The 26,108-nt window shown below is 38.2% G+C and overlaps 1 protein-coding gene and 1 long non-coding RNA gene across 4 annotated transcripts; one reads left to right on the top strand and one right to left on the bottom strand.

Moving 5' to 3' along the window:
• Window positions 1–1,893: 1,893 nt before the first annotated feature.
• On the bottom strand, window positions 1,894–19,302 carry LOC128920076 (uncharacterized). 3 transcript variants are annotated; one of them, XR_008470204.1, is made up of 7 exons: window positions 18,654–19,301; window positions 18,149–18,575; window positions 7,234–11,037; window positions 4,411–7,172; window positions 2,670–3,053; window positions 2,438–2,608; window positions 1,894–2,373 (listed from the first exon to the last, which is right to left on the bottom strand). It is a non-coding gene; the product is annotated as an uncharacterized LOC128920076 (long non-coding RNA). The 3 variants fall into 3 exon arrangements; XR_008470203.1 differs by having other exon boundaries at window positions 4,411–11,037; window positions 18,654–19,302; XR_008470205.1 differs by lacking the exon at window positions 4,411–7,172 and having other exon boundaries at window positions 1,982–2,373; window positions 10,590–11,037; window positions 18,654–18,902.
• On the top strand, window positions 16,115–17,747 carry LOC128920075 (uncharacterized). Its single transcript, XM_054226416.1, has one exon. It carries the CDS (start codon window positions 16,745–16,747, stop codon window positions 17,156–17,158), a length of 414 nt encoding a protein of 137 aa, XP_054082391.1. The 5' UTR covers window positions 16,115–16,744; the 3' UTR covers window positions 17,159–17,747.
• Window positions 19,303–26,108: the final 6,806 nt, after the last annotated feature.

The raw sequence follows: 26,108 nt of genomic DNA, 5'->3' as shown, positions 1-26,108 counted from the left end.
TGGCATTTGGGTACTCATAGGTACTCCATTTATGTAGCATCTTCTTATAGTATTAGCACACGTGTTTGAAAATATTTGCGCAGCCAGCTTTACTTCTTGACGGCTTGTGCCTTTTACTTCCAAAAGCTCTTCGCTTAATTTATATGTAATAGATACATCCGAGATTGTCGTTAGGTTCAAAACCTGCTGTAAAAATTTTGCCTTCATAAATAAAACCACTATCAATAAAGTGATTTCTAATAAATTTTAATAGGTGCGGTGCATCAGCAAAAACGAGCACGCGCTGTGTATCGGGTGATTAAACCAAGTTTTTGCTAGTGAATTAGTATGAATAATTGTAAATTAGAAAGTATTCTCGTAAAAATAGAACATACCACTTACAAGTTGAGATACCAATATCTTTCCACATTGCTTGATTAGAAGGACCCATGTCCGAAACGAATGTGAAGTTTGCTGAATATACTTTTGTTATTATATTCTCCAATGTATCATAATTGATAACATGTTTAATCTTGTTCAACCGAAAGTAACTTACTCGGTTTTAACAGCACTAGAAACTTGGGCCAATTCCACAAAAGAAACTCCTCACCACCAAAACTGCAGCATAGCATGTAGAGCTTCCGATCACTGGTTAAAATTTTAGCACAAACAAGTTTGTCTTGAGGTCTAATCAATAATAAAAACACATAAAATTCTATTTATCAGAAGATTAGAGTTTCTTAAATGCTTTCTTGAATAACGGGAAGTACTTTTAGTGAAGGTACTGCATTTGGGCTTAGTCGAATTTCATTCCACATAATTTTTCCCATTCTTCCCATTGCGTTTTGTCGATTTGAGGACAAAACATTGGGAAGTTTCTTCCATGAGTTGTTTTGCACAAGCAGCAAGTATTCGGTATACTTTAAATTTATTTAAAAAAATCTTGTTTCTCGTTTAAAATTTATTTTCTTTTGAATTTAATTTTTGGGTAAATGTAAGGGTTAAATCAATGAAAACATACATGTCAAATACGGGTAAAAAAAATTAAATGTCATATACTTAGTTCACTTTGTTAAATACACTTTGGCTCAGACGAGGATTCACAAGTTTCGGCAACTCATAAGCTCTAGTTATCCATGCTTGACTTGACCTAGCCAGACTTGAGAACTGTCACATAAAAGATCTGTTCAATGGGCATTGCATGTATTTGATTAACGAACGCTTGACTTGACTTCCAGACCCAATGCTGGCTGGCTTTATTTGCTTTGCAGTGAGAACTGTCAAAACTGAATAGAACTATATTAGAGGATATGAAAAGAGACCAAATGGAGCTTTGCTTCAAGCGCTTGAAGTTACGAATAGATCTATGCTCTATTTGCCATCGCTTCTGGCGCTTTTGACATTTGATATTGTAAGTTGGGTTACCAGTTTGGGCGAAATGTACCAATTTCAGTAATTTTTTTGTTGCTACATTGGCACACAAAAATTTATCACCTGTGCGTTTGCCAGTACAAATAGTTAAAATGTAGAATATTTAAAATATTTGATATATCTATGTAGAACGAAGAGTTTATAATAATATAACAAATAACATGAAACTATTAGCAAGTTTTGTTTTAATTTTTGATGTACAAATAATTAAGTGTGTGGCAACAGTGATTGCGACATTATTTTGAAAGCGTTCAAAGCGCTCATACAAGCATTCAAAGTACGCAAAGTTAACGAAACCCTGCAAGACAGGTACCGGCGAATTCTCCTGTGAAATGCCAGGGAGCGGTACCCTCAGTTTCAATGAAAGTTTCTATGCCATTCTTAAGGGCGAATTGACAAAAGTACCCGAAACTATTGTGTACGTATGATCGTTCATCCCTTTCTTGCACATTACATTCATCATTTAGCAATGTATATATACCTCTTGCACAATTTGGGGAATGGTATTGGTACAATCACGGATGAAAGACCCACAACTGCGAACCAAAACTGCACGCACACTTTCAGTACTGCGACCCACAAAAGCCCAGAAACTATACCCGCTATTTTCGGTTAGTTCTACCAAAATCCCAAATGAGAATTTAATAACAAAATCATTAATTATATTTCATATTTATTTAAAATATCATGCCATTTAGGTGTTTATTATTATATTTACTTTATAAATGTATTATCGTACTACACTATATACATATGTATAACGTATTGAATATTTGAATAATTTTTGCTATCTGACAAAGGCTGGAGGAAGAGTGGCAAATGTCAAATACCCCGAGCGGCCTGGAAGTGTAAGCTGCGCACATTATGTGAGAACTATTTTGGTTTCTTTAGGAGATTTGGAAGATCTGTTCTTTCATTAATTTCATTAGTACTAGATTCGTCCATTTTCTGGGAGGAGGGTTTCTATAAAATATAAAGTAAAATTTGAATTTTTATAAAGTTTGTAATAAAAGTTGGTAATAATTACCTTATGTTTCAGGAATTCTAAATCTAACACGGCACCGTTCAAGTCTTAACATCCATGCTCTTGCTGTAGTATTTCCATTGAACTAATTTCGGTGAATTTATGTCCTTGTAAAGCGATACAACAACGTTATGATTCCTCAATACAAGGTGAAAATGAATCAAAAAAGTCCTCCTAATTTAACATACAAAAAGTTTTTAAGTTTCTATGAGCACAAACATTCACTTAAATTAACCTTTTAATTTCTGTGTTTTAGCTGCTAATGGCACGGCCAAGTGCCGGTAAGCTCAAAGATACTGAAACTGCTTTGCCCTCTAGCTCATTGGCAAAACCCAGTTGACACACGTCGTGATAATAAACGGTTTCAAAAGCACCTAAACCATGTCGTTCCAATTCTCGTGCTTGTGTTGACCAAAAGGTTTAATTGCACGCAAAAAAGTGACATCTAACGTAATATCTGGTGTGTGAATGATTTGTGTTCCATGTAGCAGCGTTTGCGTCCATAGTTTTGGATTTGCTTGCAGCACATATTCCATCGCTTCGAAAGTTCTACGCTGCTACAATAAGTGACACCAATAAGTTTGCGTACCTTTAACGCGCCATATGAGGTTTGAAATATCTGTGTGGAAAATTAATTAGAATTTAAGGCAAGATAATATTATTATATTCAACAATTATTTACGTATTAAATGGTTTCGCCATTGTCAACATCAATTGGCGTAGCTTCTATTGCGTGCTTCGAATTGATAGTGCAATGAAGTATTACTGTATCACCCTCTTCAATTCCATATTTTGGCCTTAGAAAACTTTTATTTTACGTTTTACTTATTTAAAAATGCGTGCTTCAATAATTTATACTTCAATTAGATCACTGAATTAAATAAAACACGCAAAATAAAACTTCACAAGCAGCCATGATATAGCTCAAAACAAAATTTGTTCAAACACGAGAACTTTGGTTGTTTCTTTCTATCATTCAGGGTGCTGTATGAGAGAAGAGTTGAGTTAAATGTTTATGCACATTTTCCCCTTTGTTGTGTATGTGTGTATGTAATGGTGTTATTAAAATTTCTTTGAATGTGTTGGGAGTTTCAGTACCCATGACTTGCTGGGAAGCATGTAAAGCCAGCCACCATTGGGTCTGGACCTTAAGTTACGTTGACAATTGAACTGCTCTCTCTCTCTCACTGTTTCTCTTTTCATTCTCATTATGACACTATTCCAGTATTGCCTGAATGTTTTCGGTTAAAATTAAATATGCTGAAATTCTATTTATAAATAAATATAAATAATAAATCAAATAATAAAAAAAATCAGATAATTCAGAAGAAAATACTTATTTCACAACAATTATTTCTTTAAAGGGTTTAATAAAAAAGCCTCTAATTTGATTTTTAACGTAAAAAGTTGTTTAACTTTAAGTGCAATAAACAAATCAATTCAAATAGGTAAGATATGAGTGTAATTTTTAAAACAGAAACTTAACTATTGCAAATCTCTGCAAGAATTTGTGGAATTGAGATTTTATTTTGCGAATTTATGTAATAAAAAATTGATTGTAAATGCTCAAATACAATTTGATTTATTTAATGATTTATTCACCTATCATTTATACGCTAGGCTGGCTCTAATTTATTACATCTTCTAACAATTCTAATTCTCGAAAAACTGAACTACGTGTGCATGTTTCGTTTGAGCTATTCTGCTCAAAGCTATATTCCTATATTTATTAAAGAGCTTGCTTTCAAACAGAAAATCTTCACGTGTTCACAGATTTCCTAATAGTGAAGACTTTTTTGTATACAAGTTTTAAAATCTTCAATCTTGGTATGAAAAACCTGTCGTTTACACTGAAACTCTACCCTGAGTTCGATCACTGGATTGTCAAATAAAAGTCACACTTTAATGACTATACACTAATCTTTATTGCTAATTACTTATAACTTAACACTTTATTACTCAAAACTCTAATTTACCTAGAAATGTGTCTTGCTCCCAGTCCGGCAGCCCTTATATAGTCGATTGTAAGCGATACATCGCCACTCGAACATTATGGCAATTACGAATATCGATGACTAGATACATCGATTTCGATTGTCAAATCTAGTTTGTTCTGGTGCCATTTTCGTTACAATAATAACAGCTGAGGTTGAAGTTGTGTGAAGTATAGCTAATTTTTCTAAGCTGAGTTGAGTCAAGCATGGATAACTGGAGCTATAGATTTCAGGATAAGAGCAACGATGATAAGGAATCGCGTCAGTAGTTCCTGTTCGGCAACGATAATTATAGAAAATTAATGTAACGGATTTCCAAAATCTGTCGTTTACTCTAAAACTCTACCCTGGGTTCGATCACTGGATTGTCAAATAAAAGTCACACTTTAATGGCTATACACTAATCTTTATTTTTTAATTCCTTATAACTTAACACTTTAGTACTCAATACTCTACTTTACAACTCTAACTTATAACTTGTTTACACTTTGCTCGACAACTCTCTCCTTAGAATTGTCCTCACTCGACAACTCTCTTATCAGAACTGTGTGTTGCTGCCAGCCCGGCAGCCCTTATATAGTCGATTGCTAACATGTTATCGTCACTCGAACATTCTGGCAACTACGAATATCGATGTCTAGATAGATCTGGCAAGTTATCGATTTCGATTGTCAATTCTAGTTTGTTCTGGTGCCATTTTCGTTACATTAAGTTAAAAAAATTACAGAAGGCAATATTCCGATTACTTTGACGATCATAATCAGTTGATACAAAAAAGTAAACATAGTTGGATATGACAGTATTTTAATAATATTTAAATGGCAAAGCGTGAACATTTAAATAACAAGTAAGGAAGGGCTAAGTTCGGGTGTAACCGAACATTTTATACTCTCGCAATTTATTTATTTAACTTAATTAATATTGTATAATACACAATTTGACCCACATATTCGTCATATATATTGTCCATTGAAAGTTCGAAACCCTAATATTAGGTTAGAAGCACCGAGGTCCTCATGTTCGATATATGGGGCCTTGAAAACCTTTGGTCCGATTTTGGCGATTTTTAGAATGGGGCTGCCACACTATAAACATAATATTTGTGCAAAGTTCTTTACCGATATCCTCACTAGTGCTTACTTTATATATTGTAAAGTAAACGATTCAGATCGTCTTCAAAGTTCTGGAATATAGGAAGTAGGCGTGGTTGTGAAGCGATTTGGCCAATATTCACATTCAGTGTGAGGTAAGGAAACTATTACAAACCAAGTTTCATTGAAATCGGTCGAGTAGTTCCTGAGATATGGTTTTTGACCCATAAGTGGGCGACGCCACCCCATTTTCCATTTTGCAAAAAAATCTGAGTGCAGCTTTCTTCAGCTATTATTTCTTTGAAATTTAGTGTTTCTGATGGTTTTCGTTACTGAGTTAACTTACTTTTAGTAATTTTCAACCTAACCTTTGTATTGGATGTGGTCGTGGTTATTATTCGATTTCAACTATTTTCATGGTGTGTGGTGGGGTACGTAAGATAATCGACTGCAGAAAGTTTGGTTTGTATAGCTTCATTGGTTTGCGAGATATGTACATATAATGGTTGTGAAGCGATTTGGCCAATTTTCACATTCAGTGTGAGGTAAGGAAACTATTACAAACCAAGTTTCATTGAAATCGGTCGAGTAGTTCCTGAGATATGGTTTTTGACCCATAAGTGGGCGACGCCACCCCATTTTCCATTTTACAAAAAAATCTGAGTGCAGCTTCCTTCAGCTATTATTTCTTTGAAATTTAGTGTTTCTGACGGTTTTCGTTACTGAGTTAACTTACTTTTAGTAATTTTCAACCTAACCTTTGTATTGGAGGTGGTCGTGGTTATTATTCGATTTCAACTATTTTCATGGTGTGTGGTGGGGTACGTAAGATAATCGACTGCAGAAAGTTTGGTTTGTATAGCTTCATTGGTTTGCGAGATATATACAAATAACCCAAAAAAAAAAATAAATCCAAATATGCCCCTTCCTAGTGCGATCCTTTATTCCAAACTTTACCGTTATAACTTTATTTATAGCTTAGTTATGACAATTTATGTGTTTTTGGTTTTCGCCATTTTGTGGGCGTGGCACTGGACCGATTTTGCAATTTTCGAAAGCAACCCTTTCACGGTCCCAAGGAACACGTGTTCCAAGTTTCATTAAGATATCTTAATTTTTACTCAAGGTATCGCTTGCACGGACGGACGGACGGACAGACATCCGGATTTCAACTCCACTCGTCATCCTGATCATTTATATATATATAACCCCATATCCAACTATTTTATTTCTTGGTGACACAAACAACCGTTATGTGAACAAAACTATAATACTCTGTGCAACATATTGCGAGAAAATAAAAATTAACTGCCATATTCTCATGCCATCACAAAAATCACCACCCAATATCTTTAGTAGCTATAGTATATCACCAAACCGACCAAAGCATTTGCAGCTCTTGAGGGTTTTCACAAAATAGCTTTTCACAGAATATAACTCACAAGAATTTTCTCAAAATTTTCCTCTCACCTCAGTTATGAGGTTTTTTCATAATAGGGCTGTTAGTATAGTATCACCAAACCAAACCAAAGCATTTGCAGCTCTTGAAGGTTGGTCGGAGTTAGCTTCCCCCGTTGCAACTCAGGATGCTGCTTGCAAAAAGTTATATAATGTTGCAGCTGCTCCAGAGTTGTTCTTTCAACATTTGTACGCCTAAAAGTAAATGAAATCATTACATTTACATTAAAATTATTGAATTTGAAAAATTACTTACATTTCTTGGTTATCCATTTAAAACTTTAATTTGTTTATATTTATTAAAAACAGTAAAATGCTTTTCAGTTATGAGATTTTTTCAGAATAGGGCTGTCAAATGGTGAAACTGAAATAATTTATTTTGCACTTAAATTTGTTTCGAGAAACCGGCTGTAAAAACTACTTATGTGCTGAACACAAAGAAGACGACAAGCGACGAGCGACATCTGTCAAATATTAAAATACACACGTTTTTATGGACACAGATTTTTTAACAACAGACGACTACGCGACAACAGGCTTGTAGATGTCGTTATCGCTGAATTAAAAATGTTTCTAATATTGGCGACGAAAACGGGCAGCTGTAGAGTTGCCACTAATATGTGAAATGTACAATTATTAAATAATAATTATAATAAGTATGACGTTATTTTGCCATCAGAAAAGTAAAATAGCTTTGATATATCATGTATAATAACAGTCGATTATTTAAAACAAATAAATCGACCATTTTTACATTTTTTGCACAAATAATTTCACTTTAAACTAAATATGTAAATTTTATTGAAGTGAAAGATTTTAGTACGGCAACAATTAACTTACTGTTTAATATGTCGCTGCCGTCTTCAAAATGTTCAAGACGCTGGCTTCAAAGCGACATTTGATATCAGCCGTCGCTACGTCGTGGTCTTTGTGTTCAACACTTTAGCACACTATTAGCTGAAGTTCAAATCCTAATGTCTGTCTGTCCGACCGCGCTAGCTGTAACTTGAATAAAAATTGAGATATCTTAATGAAACTTGGAACACGTGTTCCTTGGCACCATAAGGAACGAAGAAAGAATTAAGTTCGAAGATGGGCGGAATCGGACCACTGCCACGTCCACAAAATGGCAATAACCGAAAACACATAAAGAGCTATAACTAAGCCAAAAATTAAGCTATGAAAGTAAAATTTAGTACAAACGATTGTTCTAGGAAGGGTCATATTTGGATTTAATTTTGTGGGGAAAGTGGGTGTGGCCCCGCCCCCTACTAAGTAAGGAAAACCAACAGAAATTTAAATTTTATTATAAAGAAGATACAGAAGAGCTGTACTCAAAATGGTATACACAATTTGAAATGGGCGTGGTTCCGCCTACTTATGGGTCAAAAACCATATTTCCGAATCTACTCAACATATTTCAATGAAATTCGGTTTGTAATATTTCCCTTGCGTCCCAATTATATGTTGTGAAAATAGTCCAAATCGGTTCACAACCACGCCTACTTCCTATATACCAGAACTTTGAAGACGATCTGAACCGTTTACTTTACAATATATAAAGTAAGCACCAGTGAAGATATCGGAACAGGACTTTGCACAAATACTACATTTATAGTGTGGCATCGCCTTTTAAAAATCGTCGAAATCGGACCATAAATTTACAAGACTCCATATATCGAATATGAGGATCTCAGGGCTTCTAATTTTTTTTTACCGGAAATATGGGTAAGTCTCTAATATATTTTGAAGAAATTCCTAGGGAATATCTTTCATTTAATAATATCGAGCCTTTACCGCCATTTTAGCGTAAGCGACAAACACCAAACTTTACAGGAGAAGGTTTTTTTTAAATACTTTTAACCATTAATGTGGTAGTAATTTAAAATTTCTCATACATTAATGCTTTTCAGACATTTACATATATAATTGAAAAAAAAAAATTTAAATTACTACCACATTAATGGTTAAAAGTATTTAAAAAAAACCTTCTCCTGTAAAGTTTGGTTTTTGTCGCTTACGCTAAAATGGCGGTAAAGGCTCGATATGTCTCCGTGCCTAAAATACGGGTCATAACTTCACCTAACTTCCACCATATAATATTAAGGTTTCAAACTTGCAATGGACTTTATACCATATATATGACGAATATGTGGGTCAAATTGTGTGTTATATTAATAAAATTAAATAAATAAATTGCGAGAGTATAAAATGTTTGGTTACACCCGAACTTAGCTCTTCCTCACTTGTTTAGACTGCGTTTTCTTTATTTGCATATACGGTGGAACTTCTCTAACTCGAATCACCATAATCCACAAAAAAACTTCGAGTTAGAGAGACTTCCGAGTTACAAAAGGTAATTTGTATGAATTTTGACTTTTATTGCCAATTCAATAGTTCGAATTATGGAGAACTTCGAGTTAGAGCAGTTCGAGTTATGGAAGTTCAACGGTATATTCTTTGTCGTCGCACTTTTTTCCGCATCAAATATTTATATAAAAAACTTCGGCCGCGCTTTGAGAAAGTAAGCCTGGTCGAGCCAAAACCAGGAGTGTCCAAACTTTATCGCGTAGAACTTTTTTTTGCACAGGCGGCTATCGGCTTCACTGTAATAATATATCCAAAACCGGGAGTGCCCGAAGTTTTTTCGCGTAGAGCTCCTTGGGCACCATCACAATCAATCGGGTATCACAAAATGAGATTTTGTTGGTGCGCTTACTGTGGGACCAAGCGAATCAGCGATCAAAAATATTCAGTCTGCCTGCATAGGTATAGAGAGTAGCTTTATCGCACCATTGCACAATATGCTAATGTATGTTAAAATTAATAATATTTTATATTTAGTATAAATTATAGTAAATTTGGGTTATGTAATTATTTAGAAAAGACATTTTATGCAATTTCACGATGAAATAATTGTTTTAAATTCATACGTAAAATATACTCGTATAACTTCGTCTGCATAAACCTGCTCAGTCAACTGCTGATTGCAGACAAATTTTGTCGCAGCTGTTTTTATCGTATTGCCCCATCGTATGTGCTCGTTTTACGCTCTTCGCTTATGCGTGTTGGTGACAATCGGTGTCTGTACGTATCCGATCACTTACGCTTTTTTAGCACATGCTAAGTCTATGTCCATGCCTGCTCATAATTTTAAACACATACAGTCGATAAAGTCGAATAACTCGAAAGCTAAGCGTCTGCGGTTCCTCTAACCATACATATTTTTTAATCGGGGAGACGTCCTCTTTCCAACGGTGAGGTCATATCGCAACACAATTCCGATTACTTTGGAAGGAGGCACTCCAGATAAGAAATAACAGTGTGGCGAACATGTATGCCAGAATAAACAAGAATCGACAATATAACTCGATAAATTGCCCGATTTTACAAGACATCGACATTCGTAGTTTCCAGAATAATCGGCTGTGTATTGCCAACAATCGATTATAGAAGTGCTACCGGATTGTCAGCAAGATGCATTTACTACTTGCATTTACCTACTTGCATTTATAGTACATAACGCCTTTGGATATATGTACATATATTATAAAGACATGATATAGCGTTCTCTTACTCTAGCACCCTCCATAAAATTAGCGTTTTCGATACCTCGTGGTTTTCGATTCTTGTGATTCTTCTAAAACTTCATCGAAACCAAGGTCTGCAGCCACACCATGCTTCAGTAAAACTTCTGAAGAATTGTAAACGCGGAAATAACCATAGCCGCTTTTTCAGGGCTGTAATGAAGAATGCGGTGTTTTGAGAGGCATCGGAATCGTGACTTCAATACACCAAAGGCTCTCTCAATGGTATTGCGTACTTTGGCGTGCAATTTATTGTAACGCACTTCCCTTTCATTTGCAGATTCAGCGACTGGCATTAACACCCATGGCTCCAATGGCTATCCTTGGTCACCTAACAACCACGAATCAATTTGTATGTTATATGTACTTATGAGGTGCATACGTGTTGGAGATGTGGACCAAAGACCAGAATCGTGACAAGACACGGGATATATCGCGTTGACAGCGGTGAACAGAAGTCGATGATCACAAACCTGTCAAAAATGCAAATACATACATATGCATAAACAGAAACATTAGGAAATAGTTTGGATAATATAGAACATTACGTAACGCTTCTACATTAAGGCTGTAAAATCCTTTCCGAAATAATTATTAATAATAAAAAATTCATTAGCGGCCTTTACACGGTCACATATGTGTGACAACATGTGTGACATCACACCAAGTTGTATCGTGTAAAGGGGAAAAAAACATGCATGTCACACATGTTCAAAGATTTCAAAATTGTTTAATTTTTCTGCTGGTGAGTCACACAAGTGTGATCGTGTGAAGGGCTGCATGATGCACGCAGTGTATTTTTTCAGTCGAAAAAAAGACAGTGTACAGAGATGGTGTCGCGCATGAACGAGCAATTTTGGAAAGAGTTTAATTTATGGCGTTATCAGCGCCAAGAGGTCGTTGTAAACTGCAACATCCATCCTTAGAAAGTTTTTGTAATGCTTTGGGCAAGATATTTCTAGTTCTTTTAACAAATTTGTATGCGAGAGTGTTGGTCTTTTCTTACGCCAATCTGGCACCCAAATTCGTTTTTTCTTGCCACTTTTTGCAATTTCTTCCTCTTCCTCCTTTTTCAATAAGAAGAGCTGCCACTAATGCGCGTGCCATGTTTACTCGTTGAAATCTGAACGAAAGCGAAGTTCACACACATGCATGACCGTGAGAACGAAAACGTCAAACTTTTGCATCATGCCATGTTCGCGAGCACGTGTGACCTTGTAAAGGCCGCTATTATTATACATTTCGGACTTTGGATATATGTACGTATGTATGTATATATGTTTTTTTATTATAATATATATTAAGCCAATTGCAGCATCCATTTTAACGCTCGTTTTTTTTTGTGACCTGGTATAAAGTATATAAAAAATGAGAGACTGATAATGCTCGTTTGTTTACATTTGACCATTTTTATACTCCCGCAAAGCGTTGCTAAGAAAGTATCAAAGTTTGTTTATAAATCATAAAACTGAATGAGTTAGATAAAGGGTTATAAATATCAAAATGATCAGGATGACGAGACCGTACAAACGATAACTTGAGTAAAACTAATGCTATATTAATGAAACTTCAAGAATTACCCCATCTTTCATATATACTATATCTGCCATCGTTTGGTCACTTCTCTGCTCGCTATCTTTGGGCGCTGCTCGCCTGTTAAAAATTTTACATGTGAAAGTAACAACAAAGTTATCTAGTTGAATTCGTGCAGGAGAGTAATTTTTCGCCGCTTGCTGATTGCTATCAAGTTTTGTTTTACACATTTTAGAACCATTTTACTATTGTCAACGGCTCAAAGGACAAATCACTGTCAAAATAATAAATATTGTTATACACAAATTTGAAATTGAAAATGGCAGGTAAAGATAAATTGTAAGCATTTTTGTATTGAATTTATTGAATAAAATACTTTAATAAAGTTAAATTTGTTGCAGAAAAGGTAAGACATTGACGGTGGTAGAAGAGTTCAGTGCAACCAAGTATAGACAATTCGATTTAAGTGCTGCCAAGTCAAAAGAAAATTTGGAAAGTTTGTTCGATTGGCCTGTCTATAGCAGTTAGCCAATCGATGACAGCTTATATATAATATTTTTATTATTTTTTTTATATTTTTGTTTTCTAGTGGACTTTTTGCCGAATATATGGGTCGAACTGCATGTACCTTACAAGACGGAACTAACTCATACACCACTACACGTGCAAATTTTTTCCGTTTTTACCAACACATACACAATACCAACCTTTTGTAGTTAAGTGGCAACCTTTTGAAGTGATATGATGTAAGGGCGTATTAATAATTTGTTACTGATATTATTACATAGTTATAGTAAATTTTCTTTTTACAGAGCGATTATATGTTTGACTGGGATTATATGTTTCTGCCCTGTACTCCGGTTTTCAAATTGTGAGTGAGAGTTGATCAGCATAATATTGCGACAATGTTTTTTGTTCTTTTATCATTAAAAAATTGCACACATTCAAAGAATGTGTGCAGCATGTCTACAATGTTGAAATATAAAGAGGCAGCATTTGAAAAGAAAACGCGCCTAATAACATTTAACAAATAAATTGGGAGAATATAAAATGTTCAGTCACACCCGAACTTAGCCTTTGCTTTCTTATTTTTATTTCTTTTTTTCCATTATTTTCACAAAGTAAGCAATTTAGAGCTGGCACAACATGTCTTCCAATAATATCGACTAATCTAGAGCAGACACCGATTATAATGAATGGAATGTAAGTTTTCAAGTAGTTTTCAGAGAAAATTGGTTTTCATTGATGTGCTGAACACATAGAAGACGACAAGCGACGAGCGACACCTGTCAAATATTAAAATACACGCGTTCTTATTGGCACAGATTTGTTGACAACAGCACAACTACGTGACCACAGGCTTGTAGTTGTCGTTGTCGCTAAATTAAAAATGTTTCTAATTTACAGCTGCCCATTGTAGAGTTGCCACTAATATGCGAAATGTAAAATTATTAAAAGTTATAACAAATATGATGTTATTTCGCCAGCAGAAACGTAAAATAGCTTTGATATCTCATTTACAATAACAATCGATCGACAAATAAATCGCCATTTTTTTAATTTTTTGCATAAATAATTTCACTTTAAACTAAATATGTAAATTTTATTGCAGTGAAAGATTTTAGTACGGCAACAATGAAATTGCTGTTTGATATGTTGCTGCCGTCTTCAAAATGTTCAAGACGCTGGCTTCAAAGCGACATTTGTGATCAGCCGTCGCTACGTGGTGTCGTGGTCTTTCTGTTCAGCACTTCAGATATCGTTTGATTGATTGTGCATGGATGAAAACACAAGTTTTAGAACGAAACCCCATTTTTTCTATGACAACATGTTTTCAATGACGGTCCGAACATAGTATTAATTTAATTCAGAGGGTATATTTTTCTTCCAATAGTGCGTCTCTGTACCAAAGATGGTTAAAATTGTACCATAACTTCCACCAGTTCTTATATAACTAATTATAGATTTTTCAAAAATACAACTGGCTTAATACCTTTTAAATCGGTTAATATGAGATATATCTTTCCAAAATGATGTGAGCTTATAGCCTGGATATAGTGTACTTTGGTGGCGAAAATTAGTGAACTCAGTAAAAATTACTTCAGCCCCCATATACTATATATTATATGATGATTTCGTTATTCTAGAGCACTTTATGCCTTATATGTATATGGTTCAAATTATGTGTTATCTTAATAAAACTATATCAATATATTGCAAGAGTATAAAATGTTCGGTTGCACCATACTTAGCGCTTCCTTGTTTGTTTTGTCATATTTTCGATACATATTGTATAGAAAAAAAATAGCAATAAAAATAAAATAAAATTTCTTCATTGATTAACTAGTGATATTTCAACGATGTGAGAAAAATTTTAACAAAATCATTTCACAACTTTTCGAGAAATCGTATCCACGGACTAAAAAAATGTAGTTTTGAGATACACTCGTTTAAAGTTTTAAGTTGAAATCGTCTTGGTCAGATTGGAGAAACTTCCAAAGGACCTACATATATTTAGAATATTTAAAATAAAATTTTACTTTTTACTATAAAAAATACAATTTTTGAACCCACCTAACCTTTTAAATATTCTTATTATTTTTCTTCTTGACTGGCGCAGACAACGTTTACGTGGTTATAGCAGAGTTCACAACAACGCGCCACGCATCTCTCCTTTTGGTAGTTTGGCGCCAATTGGTAATACCAAGTGAAGACAGGTTCATCTCCACCTGGTGCTTCCATCGGAGTAGAGGCCTCCCTCTTCCTCGGCTTCCACCAGCGGGTACTGCATCGAACACTTTCAGAGCGGGAGTGTTTTCATCCATCCGTACAACATGACCTACCCAGCGTAGCCGCTGTCTTTTTATTCGCTGAACTATGGCAATGTCGTCGTATAAATGTTCAGATCATCGTTCCATCGTCTGCGGTATTCGCCGTTGCCAATGTTTAGAGGACCATAAATCTTGCGCAAAACCTTTCTCTCGAAAACCCCAAGAGTCGTCTCATCGGATGTTGTCATCGTCCACGCTTCTGCGACTTACATCAGGACTTCCGTCCTGCGACTTGTAGAGTTTAATTTTGGTTCGTCGAGAGAGGACTTTACTTTTCAATTGCCTACTCAGTCTAAAGTTGATGCTGGTGCTTAGGTATACGATATTATCTACAACTTCAAAGTAATGACTGTCAACAGTGACGTGGGAGCAAAGACGCAAATGCGCTGACTGTTTGTTTGATGAATAAAATATAAATAAAAATTTATCTATTTATTTATAGAAAAAGTTTAGTATGTAGGAAAACCCCGAAAAAATGAACTAAGAAATAATTGTGCTTTTAGAATTTAGTATAAGCAAAGTGCCAAAAAATAAAAGTTAGTGTTTTATGTAGGTACTAGGTAGGAGTGCACCCATATAATTTTATAGCCCAATTAGCACTAAATGTGCTATTTTGATACACTATTCGCAGACCTTATAATTTACTATTATCCCGTTTCATCTTTCCGTTCAAACCACTTTGTGTTTTCAATGAATCTACTTATGTCCGATATCCTTTTAGTGGACATCCATTCAAGCTTGATGCCTGATGGCTTTCAAGTGTCCTGTGTCGGATCTGCGATAGAGCTGGACAATCACATAGAAAGTGGAAAATTGTTTCCTTATTCCCCTTAGTTCACAGCCGTGACAAATGTTATTAAAGGGTATGCAGTTAGAGTAGCTGTAAGTCTGAAAATACTTTTCCTGGACCTATTTATTAATACCCCAGATCTAGTCTTATCATATTTTGGCCATATCTGTGTTTTATGTAGGTTTAAAATAGTTTATCCCATTGCCCATTAAATTGAAAATCAAAAACTGAAATATAAACTTTAAGAAAAATTGTATATAGAACTCGTTAGAAATATGAGTACATTTGTATTATGATGTAAAATATTTTATTATATTATACTAATAAACAAATAGAACTCCGCCATAGCCGGTCCCAAGCCCGTGTTGTAAAAGGAGGAGGGTAGGACGAGGCACCCCGGATGGCTTCTAGTAAGCGTCTCGGGAAGTAGGAGGATGAAGCGAACAATGCCCTCTGAAAAGCCTCGTCCACCTTTAGCATAAGGTAAAAATGCAACCTAAAATGATGAGCGAAGGTAATAACGAAATGATTATTACTCCAGGTGGAACCCACGCAAGTGGCAATCCACCCACAGCTTCGGCTGTGGCAGGGGCACGGATTCTGGAGGCCCCAACCCCGCTCAAAGACGAACAAAAATGTTCGTCAAAACAAAAAGCCGAGGGGGCAGGGAACCCTGCCCGAAAATCTGGTAAACGCTCTGGTGCCGCTAGACGCGCAGCGCGCAAACAGCGGTTACTGGCTGCCGGAACAAGAATTTAAGGCAGCGGGACCCCCCCTATCGGTACAAACGAAATTCCTCCGGAGTCAGGGAAAAGACTCCGTACACCAGAGGAACCAAAAAGCTAGAAGAGAGCTAAACATCAAGCTCCTTGCAAGGGACCACCAGAGCGGGACAGCAATGGACCCTCAGGTTCCGGGACCAGCAAGAAGAGCAACGCCAGTATAGAAAAGGACAAGAGGTCTTACGCAGAGGTGGCCCATCCTTTCAACTATGCGGTAATAGACACGGGTAGACCCGGGGGGAGCATGTCGACCGAGCAGCAGTCCCTGTTTGAGGCGGCTTTTGGTGACGGTCTGACGGATTTAATCCTATCTTCGACTTCCAGCAGGTCTGTTTTCAAAATCGACATGGCTCGCTTCGAGAAGGGCGTCTTCCGTCTGGCCATCAACTCCGTGGAGGACACTTCAGCCATTCGTTCCATGGTGGAGAGTCTGCCGGAGCTATGGGATAACTGCAAGCTGCGCATGGTGCGCGACGATGAGGTCCCTGAACCCCTAAAGACTCACATCTTCGTTAGGGGACGAGCGGCGGTTATGTCCACGGAGTGCATCGTGAAGATGCTGGCCAAACAGAACACGGCACTGAGGACGGAACTGTGGGAAATATTCCATCGCAGTAGCACTCCGGAAGGGGACGTTATCGTCATGGGTATAGACTAAGAATCACCTGGAATCTGTAGGTGGTAGGGCTCACCTGTTGTTCTCCACTGTCCAATTTAGAATAGGGCACCGTCAGGTAGAAAGCAAACCTCCTTCGGGGAAGGTTCGCCCAGACGAGGACCGTTCTACCAAGACTAGTGCGAGGACACAGGAGGTACAACCACCGGTCAGAGTGACGGTCGTGGGACGCCCGGGAACCACGTCGTCGTCGACAGCACTGTCGAGGGAACGCAGGGACCCACGTGCAACAAACAGCGCATCGTGACAGGCGACGGGAACTGACGCGGAAATGGTAGGCTCCTCAGGGCTGACCCCTTCTCAGGAGGATAAGCTTCTGAGTAGCCCCCCATAATGCTGATCACGCAGATCAACTGCCACCGTAGCAGTGTGGCGTCCACGAATCTGTAGTGCGTTTCTGTAACTTCTCGTTATGCATAATAACGAACGATATATCGAATTCACTAGTATGACGAAGTGTAGTGTTTCTGTAAGTTTGGTGAAAAGCATTTTCGTTATTTCTTTCGTTATGATATTCGTTATTATATCATTAAAAAAATTGCAGTGATATTTTGCGCCAAAATAAAGATGAGCGAGGTTGCTGGAAAAATTTTGATGGTTTGTTTATGTTTATATTATTAACAGAAAAAAGTAAGAAGTGGAAAAGTTACCAAACAACAAAAACAAAAATTTCTAGATTTATTGAAAAATCATAGAAATGTTGATAACGGACAATTTGGTGGCCCAAACAGCGGCAAAGCTGCTAATGCTGTTTGGGCAACTCTCACATCGGAATTGAATGCATGCGGAGGAGCATGTAAAACCGTTGAGCAGTGGAAAAAGGTTCGTTCAGTATATTATATATAAACATATGCATGTATGTATATATATATATATATAGAATAAACCTGTAGATGAAAAAAATCTGTAAAAATATAGACACATATGTACATACACAATATTTTTTATGTACCTATATAATGATTTTCTTACGTTTGTTTTATTTTGTTTTGTTCCTCTAAAGATGTTGGAAATTTAATGTATTTACACATTAATTTTCCTTCAATGATGTTTGTGACTTCTTTTACTGCACGACACACAACTGTCTTGCTTAATGAGCACACAAAATCTTGGCCAACGTCTCTCAAATATGATCCTGTCGCATAGTAATGAAGTGCTGCACTCATTCTTAATGATTTAGGGACAAACGTACGCCTTTCGCCACTTTTCATATGAGGACTTAGCTCTTGTAACAAGGCTATTGCGGGATCTTTTTTAAAACGGAATAGCTCTTCAAAGCGATCTTCCGGCAAATGAAATGGGTCAGTTGTATCCCTCAGATGTCGCCGATGAACGCGTAACATATTCCGTTGGTCCTCCAATAAGGCAAATAATGCAGCAGCTATCATAATTTGATTCACTAAGAAATTATAACATTGATACTAAATTTATACATTCAAAATATATATATAGTATATAAAATATTATTTGTACTTACGAATAAAAAAATAAGAGTAAACAAAACTTTTTTGCAGTAAACAAAACAAATATATTCGTGTACATTGACAGACGTTTATGCATTCATTTTAGTTATAGCACATTTTCGATAACATTGATAACGACTCACCACAACCATAACGAAAGGTGACTTTTCTGAGTTACAGAAACACTTCAAAAAAATTGTTCGTTATAAACCTTTCGTTACGCAAAAGTGATATTTCTTTCGATATTATAACGAAAAGTTACAGAAACGCACTACTGGTCGACAGACTAGAAAAAGGTAAGGCTGACATTGCCCTAATCCAGGTACCTTTGGTACTCTCTTTTAGCAGACTTGTCGACGGAGGACATCACTGTGGTTAAAGTAACCGACCAACCACTGCTTTTGGTGGCACTCTACCTGCCCTTCGTCTCCCCATCTCCGCCCCCCACGGAAGAGCTGAGGAAGATAACGGAGTACGCAGGAAAAACAGGTATGCAATTAATCATTGGAACGGACGCTAATTCCAATCATATGGCCTGGGGAAGCTCAGACTGTAATCCTAGGGGATTAGCCCTGTTCGAATACTTTAATTCTAAGGACCTTCTGACCATGAATATAGGTAATACCCCCACCTTTATTAATAGGCGTAGAAGGGAAGTCTTAGACATAACGATATGCAATACTAATGCGGTAGGCCAAGTGTCGGACTGGAGGGTCTCCTTGGAACACTCATTTTCCGATCATAGGTACACTGATTTTAGTGTCAACATCGGGGGCACAGAGCAACAGAGCAATTGATTTTTATCTAAAGACCACATGCAGACCGCGCTAATGGTAGACAACCAAGGACAAAGGGCCTTAGACATGGCGGATTCAATAAAAATCTTATTAGATACACACTTCCCACAGTCCACGACGGGCAGTCCGCAACCTTTTGTACAATCTACTCATGTTGACGGCCTCGTTTGCACTCCGGAGATGGTGATTAGGGCTTTTAGGAGTTTCAAACCATTCAAAGCAGCAGGCACTGATGGGATATTTCCTGCCCTTTTACAATACGGGGCAGACTTACTATCAGTCCGTATGGCTAAAATATTTACCGCCTGTGTCCGTCTAGCGTAAATGGCAGGATGCCAAGGTTATCTTCATCCCCAAACCGATTTCCTTGCCAAAATCGTATAGGCCGATCAGTCTAACGTCCTACCTACTGAAAAGTATGGAAAGAATCTGTGACGACTTAATCAAACAACAAATTCCACCCAAGCGTTTGTCCTTCAAGCAGCATGCGTATGTCAGAGGTAAATCGGTTGATACCGCTCTACACGAAGTAGTGGGGACTATCGAGAAATCTTTGGACAAGAAAGTGTCCACCCTCGCGGCTTTTATAGATGTCGAGGGGGCCTTCAATAACGCCAACACCGCTGCATTGATCTCAAAATCTCAATCGTTTATCACGGCTTCTAGAGAAAGCCCTGGAAATCTCCTCTATTTGGGCGGAGAGACATGGGCTCTCGGTAAATCCGGAAAAAACAGAAATCTGTCTTTTTACAAGAAGGACGAAAATTCCACAATTCAATCCCCCATCTATAAGGGGTAAAAGCATTAAAATTACTAGCTCCGTCAAATATATTGGGGTCATCCTAGATAAAAAATTAAGCTGGAGAGAACACATTGAGTGTAGTGCTTCCAAAGCTCTCCGTATATGGAACTAATGCAGAAGAGCCATTGCATCGAAGTGGGTTGTCTACGTGGGTGGGGTCTTCGACCCCAGATGGTATATTGGCTGTATACAAGTGTGTTTCGACCGACGCTAACATATGGTGCGTTAGTTTGGTGGAAAGCGCTAACGAAAAAGTGCCGGATTAAACCATTGGAACAGGTTCAAAGGACCTGCTTGATAGGGATAACCTTCTTCTTCTTCTTGACTGGCGTAGACACCGCTTACGCGGTTATAGCCGAGTCCAAAACAGCGCGCCACGCATCCCTCCTTCTGGCAGTTTGGCGCCAATTGGTTATTCCAAGCGAAGCCAGGTCCCTCTCCACCTGGTCCTTCCATCGGAGTGGAGGTCTCCCTCTTCCTCTGCTTCCACCAGCGGTTACTGCATCGAATACTTTCAGAGTTGGAGCACTTTCATCCATTCGAACAACATGACCTAGCCAGCGTAGCCACTGTTTTTTTATTCGCTGGACTATGTCTATGTCCTCGAATAACACATACAGATCATCCTTCCACCGTCTGCGGTATTCGCCGTTGCCAATGTTTAAGGGTTCATAAATCTTCCGTAAAACCTTTCTCCAGAAAACTCCTAACGCCGTCTCATCGGATGTTGACATCGTCCACGCTTCTGCACCGTAAAGTAGGACGGGAATGATGAGGGACTTGTAGAGTTTGGTTTTTGTGCGACGAGAGAGGACTTTACTTTTCAATTGCCTACTTAGTCCATAGTAGCACCTGTTGGCAAGAGTGATTCTGCGTTGGATTTCCAGGCTGACATTGTTATTGCTGTTAATGCTGGTTCCCAGGTAGACGAAATTATCGACAACTTCAAAGTTATGACTGTTAACAGTGACGTGGGAGCCAAGACGCGAATGCGCTGACTGTTTGTTTGATGACAGGAGATATTTCGTCTTGTCCTCGTTCACCACCAGACCCATACGCTTCGCTTTCTTATCCAGTCTGGAAAAAGCAGAACTAACGGCGCGGGTGTTGTTTCCAATGATATCGATATCATCGGCGTACGCCAGTAGCTGTACACTCTTGTAGAAGAGTCGATTTAGCTCTGCAGCTCTTATAATTTTTTCCAGCATCAAGTTAAAGAAGTCGCACGATAGTGAGTCACCTTGTCTGACGGAGCTTTTGGTGTTGCTCAACGTCAGCTTACACAGCCGTATTAGTTTTGCGGGGATACCAAATTCAGACATCGCGGCATAAAGGCAATTCCTTTTCGTGCTGTCGAAAGCAGCTTTAAAGTCGACAAAGAGATGGTGTGTGTCGATCCTATTTTCACGGGTCTTCTCCAAAATTTGGCGCATGGTGAATATCTGGTCTGTTGTTGATTTTCCAGGTCTAAAGCCACACTGATAAGGCCCAATCAGTTTGTTGACGGTGGGCTTTAGTCTTCCACACAATACGCTCGACAGAACCTTATACGCGATGTTGAGGAGACTTATCCCACGGTAATTGGCGCAAATTGTGGGGTCTCCCTTTTTGTGTATTGGGCAGAGTACAGTGTACTTTGTCAATCGTCAGGCATGCTTTCTTCCGACCATATTCTACAAAGAAGCTGATGCAAGCACCTTATCAGCTCTTCGCCGCCGTATTTGAATAGCTCGGCCGGTAATCCATCAGACCCCGCCGCCTTATTGTTCTTCAAGCGGGTAATTGCTATTCGAATTTCTTCACGGTCGGGCAATGGAACATCTGCTCCATCGTCGTCGATTGGGGAATCGGGTTCGCCATCTCCTGTTGTTGTACTTTCACAGTCATGCAGCAGGCTGGATAAGTGTTCCCTCCACTAACTCAGCTTACTCTGGTCATCAATAACTAGATCACCTCTGGGGGTCCTACAGGAGTGTGCTCCGGTCTTGAAACCTTCAGTTAGTCGCCGGATCTTTTCGTAAAATTTTCGAGCATTACCCTGTCGGCCAGCTTGTCAAGCTCTTCATACTCACGCATTTCGGCCTCTTTCTTTTTTTGTCTGCAAATGCGTCTCGCTTCCCTCTTCAGCTCTCGGTATCTTCCCCATTCCGCTCGTGTTGCGGTCGATCGCAACGTTGCGAGGTAGGTAGTCTGTTTTCTCTCCACTGAGAGACGACAATCCTCATCATACCAGCAGCAACATGATCGATCTGGTTGCGAGTGATTCGATCTGGGGACAGCCAAGTAGCTTGATGGATTTTCTTATGCTGGAATCTAGTACTACAGACGACCATATTTCGGGCCCCGGCGAAGTCGATCAGCCTCAGACCGTTTGGTGATGTTTCGTAATGGAGGCTGAATTTTCCGACTGTTGTGCCAAAGACACCTTCTTTACCCACCCTAGCGTTGAAATCGCCAAGCACGATTTTGACATCGTGGCGGGGGCAGCGCTCATAGGTACGTTCTAGGCGCTCATAGAAGGTATCTTTGATCACTTCGTCCTTCTCTTCCGTCGGGGCGTGGGCGCAAATCAGCGATATGTTGAAGAACCTCGCTTTGATGCGGATTGTGGCTAGACGTTCATCCACCGGAGTGAATGCCAGGACTCGACGACGGAGTCTCTCTCCCACCACGAATCCCACACCGAATTTGCGCTCCTTTATATGGCCGCTGTAGTAGATGTCACAAGGACCCACCTTCTTCCGTCCTTTTGCGTCCATCGCATTTCTTGGATTGCGGTGATGTCAGCCTTTACTCTTACGAGGACATCAACCAGCTGGGCAGAGGCAACTTCCCAATTAAGGGTCCGGACATTCCAGGTGCATGCCCTTAAATCGTATTCCTTTAAACGTTTGCATGGGTCGTCATCAAAAGGGGGGTCTCTCATCCGAGGCTGTTTTGTTCTTTTCATTGGGGGGGGGGGGGGGGGTGTTTTTATGTGGTGGGTCCCAAACCCTACGCACAACCGCAGAAGCTGGTTTCGCCTTCTCACTTTAGCTCGCCTCCAAACGGATGTCTGTGGGCTACCTAGAGGATACTTGGTCTAAGACCGGAAGTCGTGAGCTGCCTGAGCCACATGTAAAAGAATCGTTCTTGGCCACTCCCAAGTGAATGAAAGTCAGAAACTTTCCTCACTTACGTGAACTTCTACATATGACTCCATCCTCCAATAGGGATAACCGGTGCTATGAAAACAAATTCAACAAAGTCCTTGGAGGTTATCCTTGATATCCGGCCAATACATATACAAGTGAAGTATGTTGCAGCGCTTACAGCGTGTAGGCTAAAGATCTTGGGCCACTGGACCCAAACATTGCACCAATGGGGACATGGGATCATAATAAATCTTGTCACTGAACTCGGTTTGGATTGGTCCTGTGACCGGGAAACCGAGACTGTTGAGGAAATTAAAGCAACATTCTCCTTCCCCAGCAGAGAAGATTGGACCAATGAAACAATCATAGATAGTACCAACGGTGAAATCTATATATTCACCGACGGATCAAAAGGTGATCAGGAACGGGAGCAAGCTTCTTCTGTAAATACCCACACACAGAAAGAAGCTTAAAGCTAAACGACTACAATTCGGTATTCCAAGCTGAGATTGTCGGAATAAGGGAAGGCGCTAGGTGTCTAACGTTAAAATCATTTTCAAGGATTTGTGATAACTACTGTCAATAAGGGAACGTCGAGTGGTGCATAATTTCCCGTTTTTCCACCACATTTGTACGTTTGTGAAAATCTTTCTTTGTCTAATTTAGTAAAAAATCAAACAATTATTTATTTAAACTGAAATAACTTCAAGCTGTAACCAATATTATTCAAAAGCCACGATAGGCACTACAACATTGCCATACTTGGCGCTTTGAAGTTCCAATGGAATCGAAAGATCACGAAGCCTTTTTGTATTTTGCAGTACATCAGTTTTGACTGTAACATCTTATCTTATCTCCATTTCAATATTTATTCACACTTTTATAAAGAAACTTAAAATTTTCGTTTAAAATGAGATGGTTAATTCTTTACATATTTAAGTTGGTAATGATCCGTAATAACACATTTTAGTTGGGGTGATCTGGAATTTAATTGCCCTAGTCTTAATTGAGTCGAGTTATAAACCGTAATAGGGTCAAAAATCATCGTAACTCCCCAGTGAGAAGGAAACAACAGACCCCAATTTTGATGACGACCACTGCAAACGTATTGAGAACTATGATTCCAGGTAAATGGAATGTCCGGTCCCTTAATTGTGAAGGAGACTCTGTGGATGGTGGATGTCCATTAAATCGGTACTGGAATATTTCTCGACTAGCTGTAAGAATTGATTTTAAATAGGCCAATCTGACTGCAGCTTCCATCTGCCATTTCTTATGTGAAATTTAGTGTTTCTGACGTTTTTCGTTAGTGAGTTAACCCACTTTTAGTAATTTTCAACCTAACCTTTGTATGGGAGGTGGGCGTGGTTATTATCCGATTTCTTTAATTTTTGGACTGTATTAAGAAGTGGCTAAAAAGAACGACTGTAGAAAGTATCTAACTCGTTTATAGCTCTATTGGTTTCCGATATATGTACAAAAAACCTATTTGGGGGCGGGGCCACGCCCACTTCCCCAAAAAAATTACATCCAAAGATGCCTCTTCATAGTGCGATCATTCATACCAAATTTTATTTCCATAGCTTTATTTATGGCTTAGTTATGGCACTTTATGTGTTTTCGGTTTTCGCCATTTTGTGGGCGTGGCAGCGGTCCGATTTTGCTCATTTTCGAAAGCAACCTTCCTATGGTGCCAAGAAATAAGTGTGCAAAGTTTCATCAAGATATCTTAATTTTTACTCAAGTTACAGCTTGCACAGACGGACGGACAGGCAGACAGACATACGGATTTGAACTCCACTCTTCACCCTGATCACTTTGGTACATATAACCCTATATCTAACTCGTTTAGTTTTGGGTGTTACAAACAACCGTTATGTGAACAAAACTATAATACTCTCTTTAGCAACATTTGTTGCGAGAGTATAAAAATCATGTTGAAAAAAAGCAAATTATCAACCAATTTAATACAGTTCATTTTTTCACTGCCATTCAACAGCCATTATAATTAAAACAAAAACTTATAATGTATCATCTAGTAAACCGTACACATATTGAAATAAAGATGGTTTATCCTTCTTTCCAAGCTTTCTTAGCCCAATTATGATGAGTTTGAACTTAAAACAAGTTAATTCAAAGGCCATTATTATTTTGACGATTGCAACTACATCCGCAACTAACCTTAACTCTTTAATTACCTTAAGGCTCTGCTAAATACTATATAAAATATAATTAAAGGGGGATCGCGGGGGAACACAATTAAAAGTTTATGTAAACACATTGAAGACGCAGAAAAAAAGATACAAAAAATACAAAAAATAGATCTTAATTAATTTCAAAAGTTAAAATAAATACCTTTAGCTTCAAAAACCATTAAAAATAATCTTGATTCGTTAACCTGAACAATTACCAGAACAAATGAAAGTTCGTTGTTGCTGCGAAATTAAAAAAAAATTATGGTGTGCTTTAAAAAAATACAGCTGTTCATGCATTTAACTCTATTTTTAGAAATAGATTTTTAGGAAAATCCAGTTTGCAAATAGGAAGTGTGGACAATTTAGATTTTTGTCAAAAAATCGTGTGATGGATTTTTTGATTTTTGGCCTATGGCGGAACCACTGTGCATAGGTCGCCAGGTTATGCAATTTATCAGACCACCGCTAGCAATGGTGATGACCGGCGAACTGATGCAAGTGCTCATAATTCTCCGATCATTTGACAGGCAAAAATGCCAAA

This window comes from Zeugodacus cucurbitae, chromosome 3, assembly GCF_028554725.1.
Source record: "Zeugodacus cucurbitae isolate PBARC_wt_2022May chromosome 3, idZeuCucr1.2, whole genome shotgun sequence".
Classification (NCBI taxonomy): domain Eukaryota; kingdom Metazoa; phylum Arthropoda; class Insecta; order Diptera; family Tephritidae; genus Zeugodacus; species Zeugodacus cucurbitae.
The sequence above is the reverse complement of the archived record's forward strand: the minus strand, read 5'-3'. Positions and strand labels throughout refer to the sequence as shown.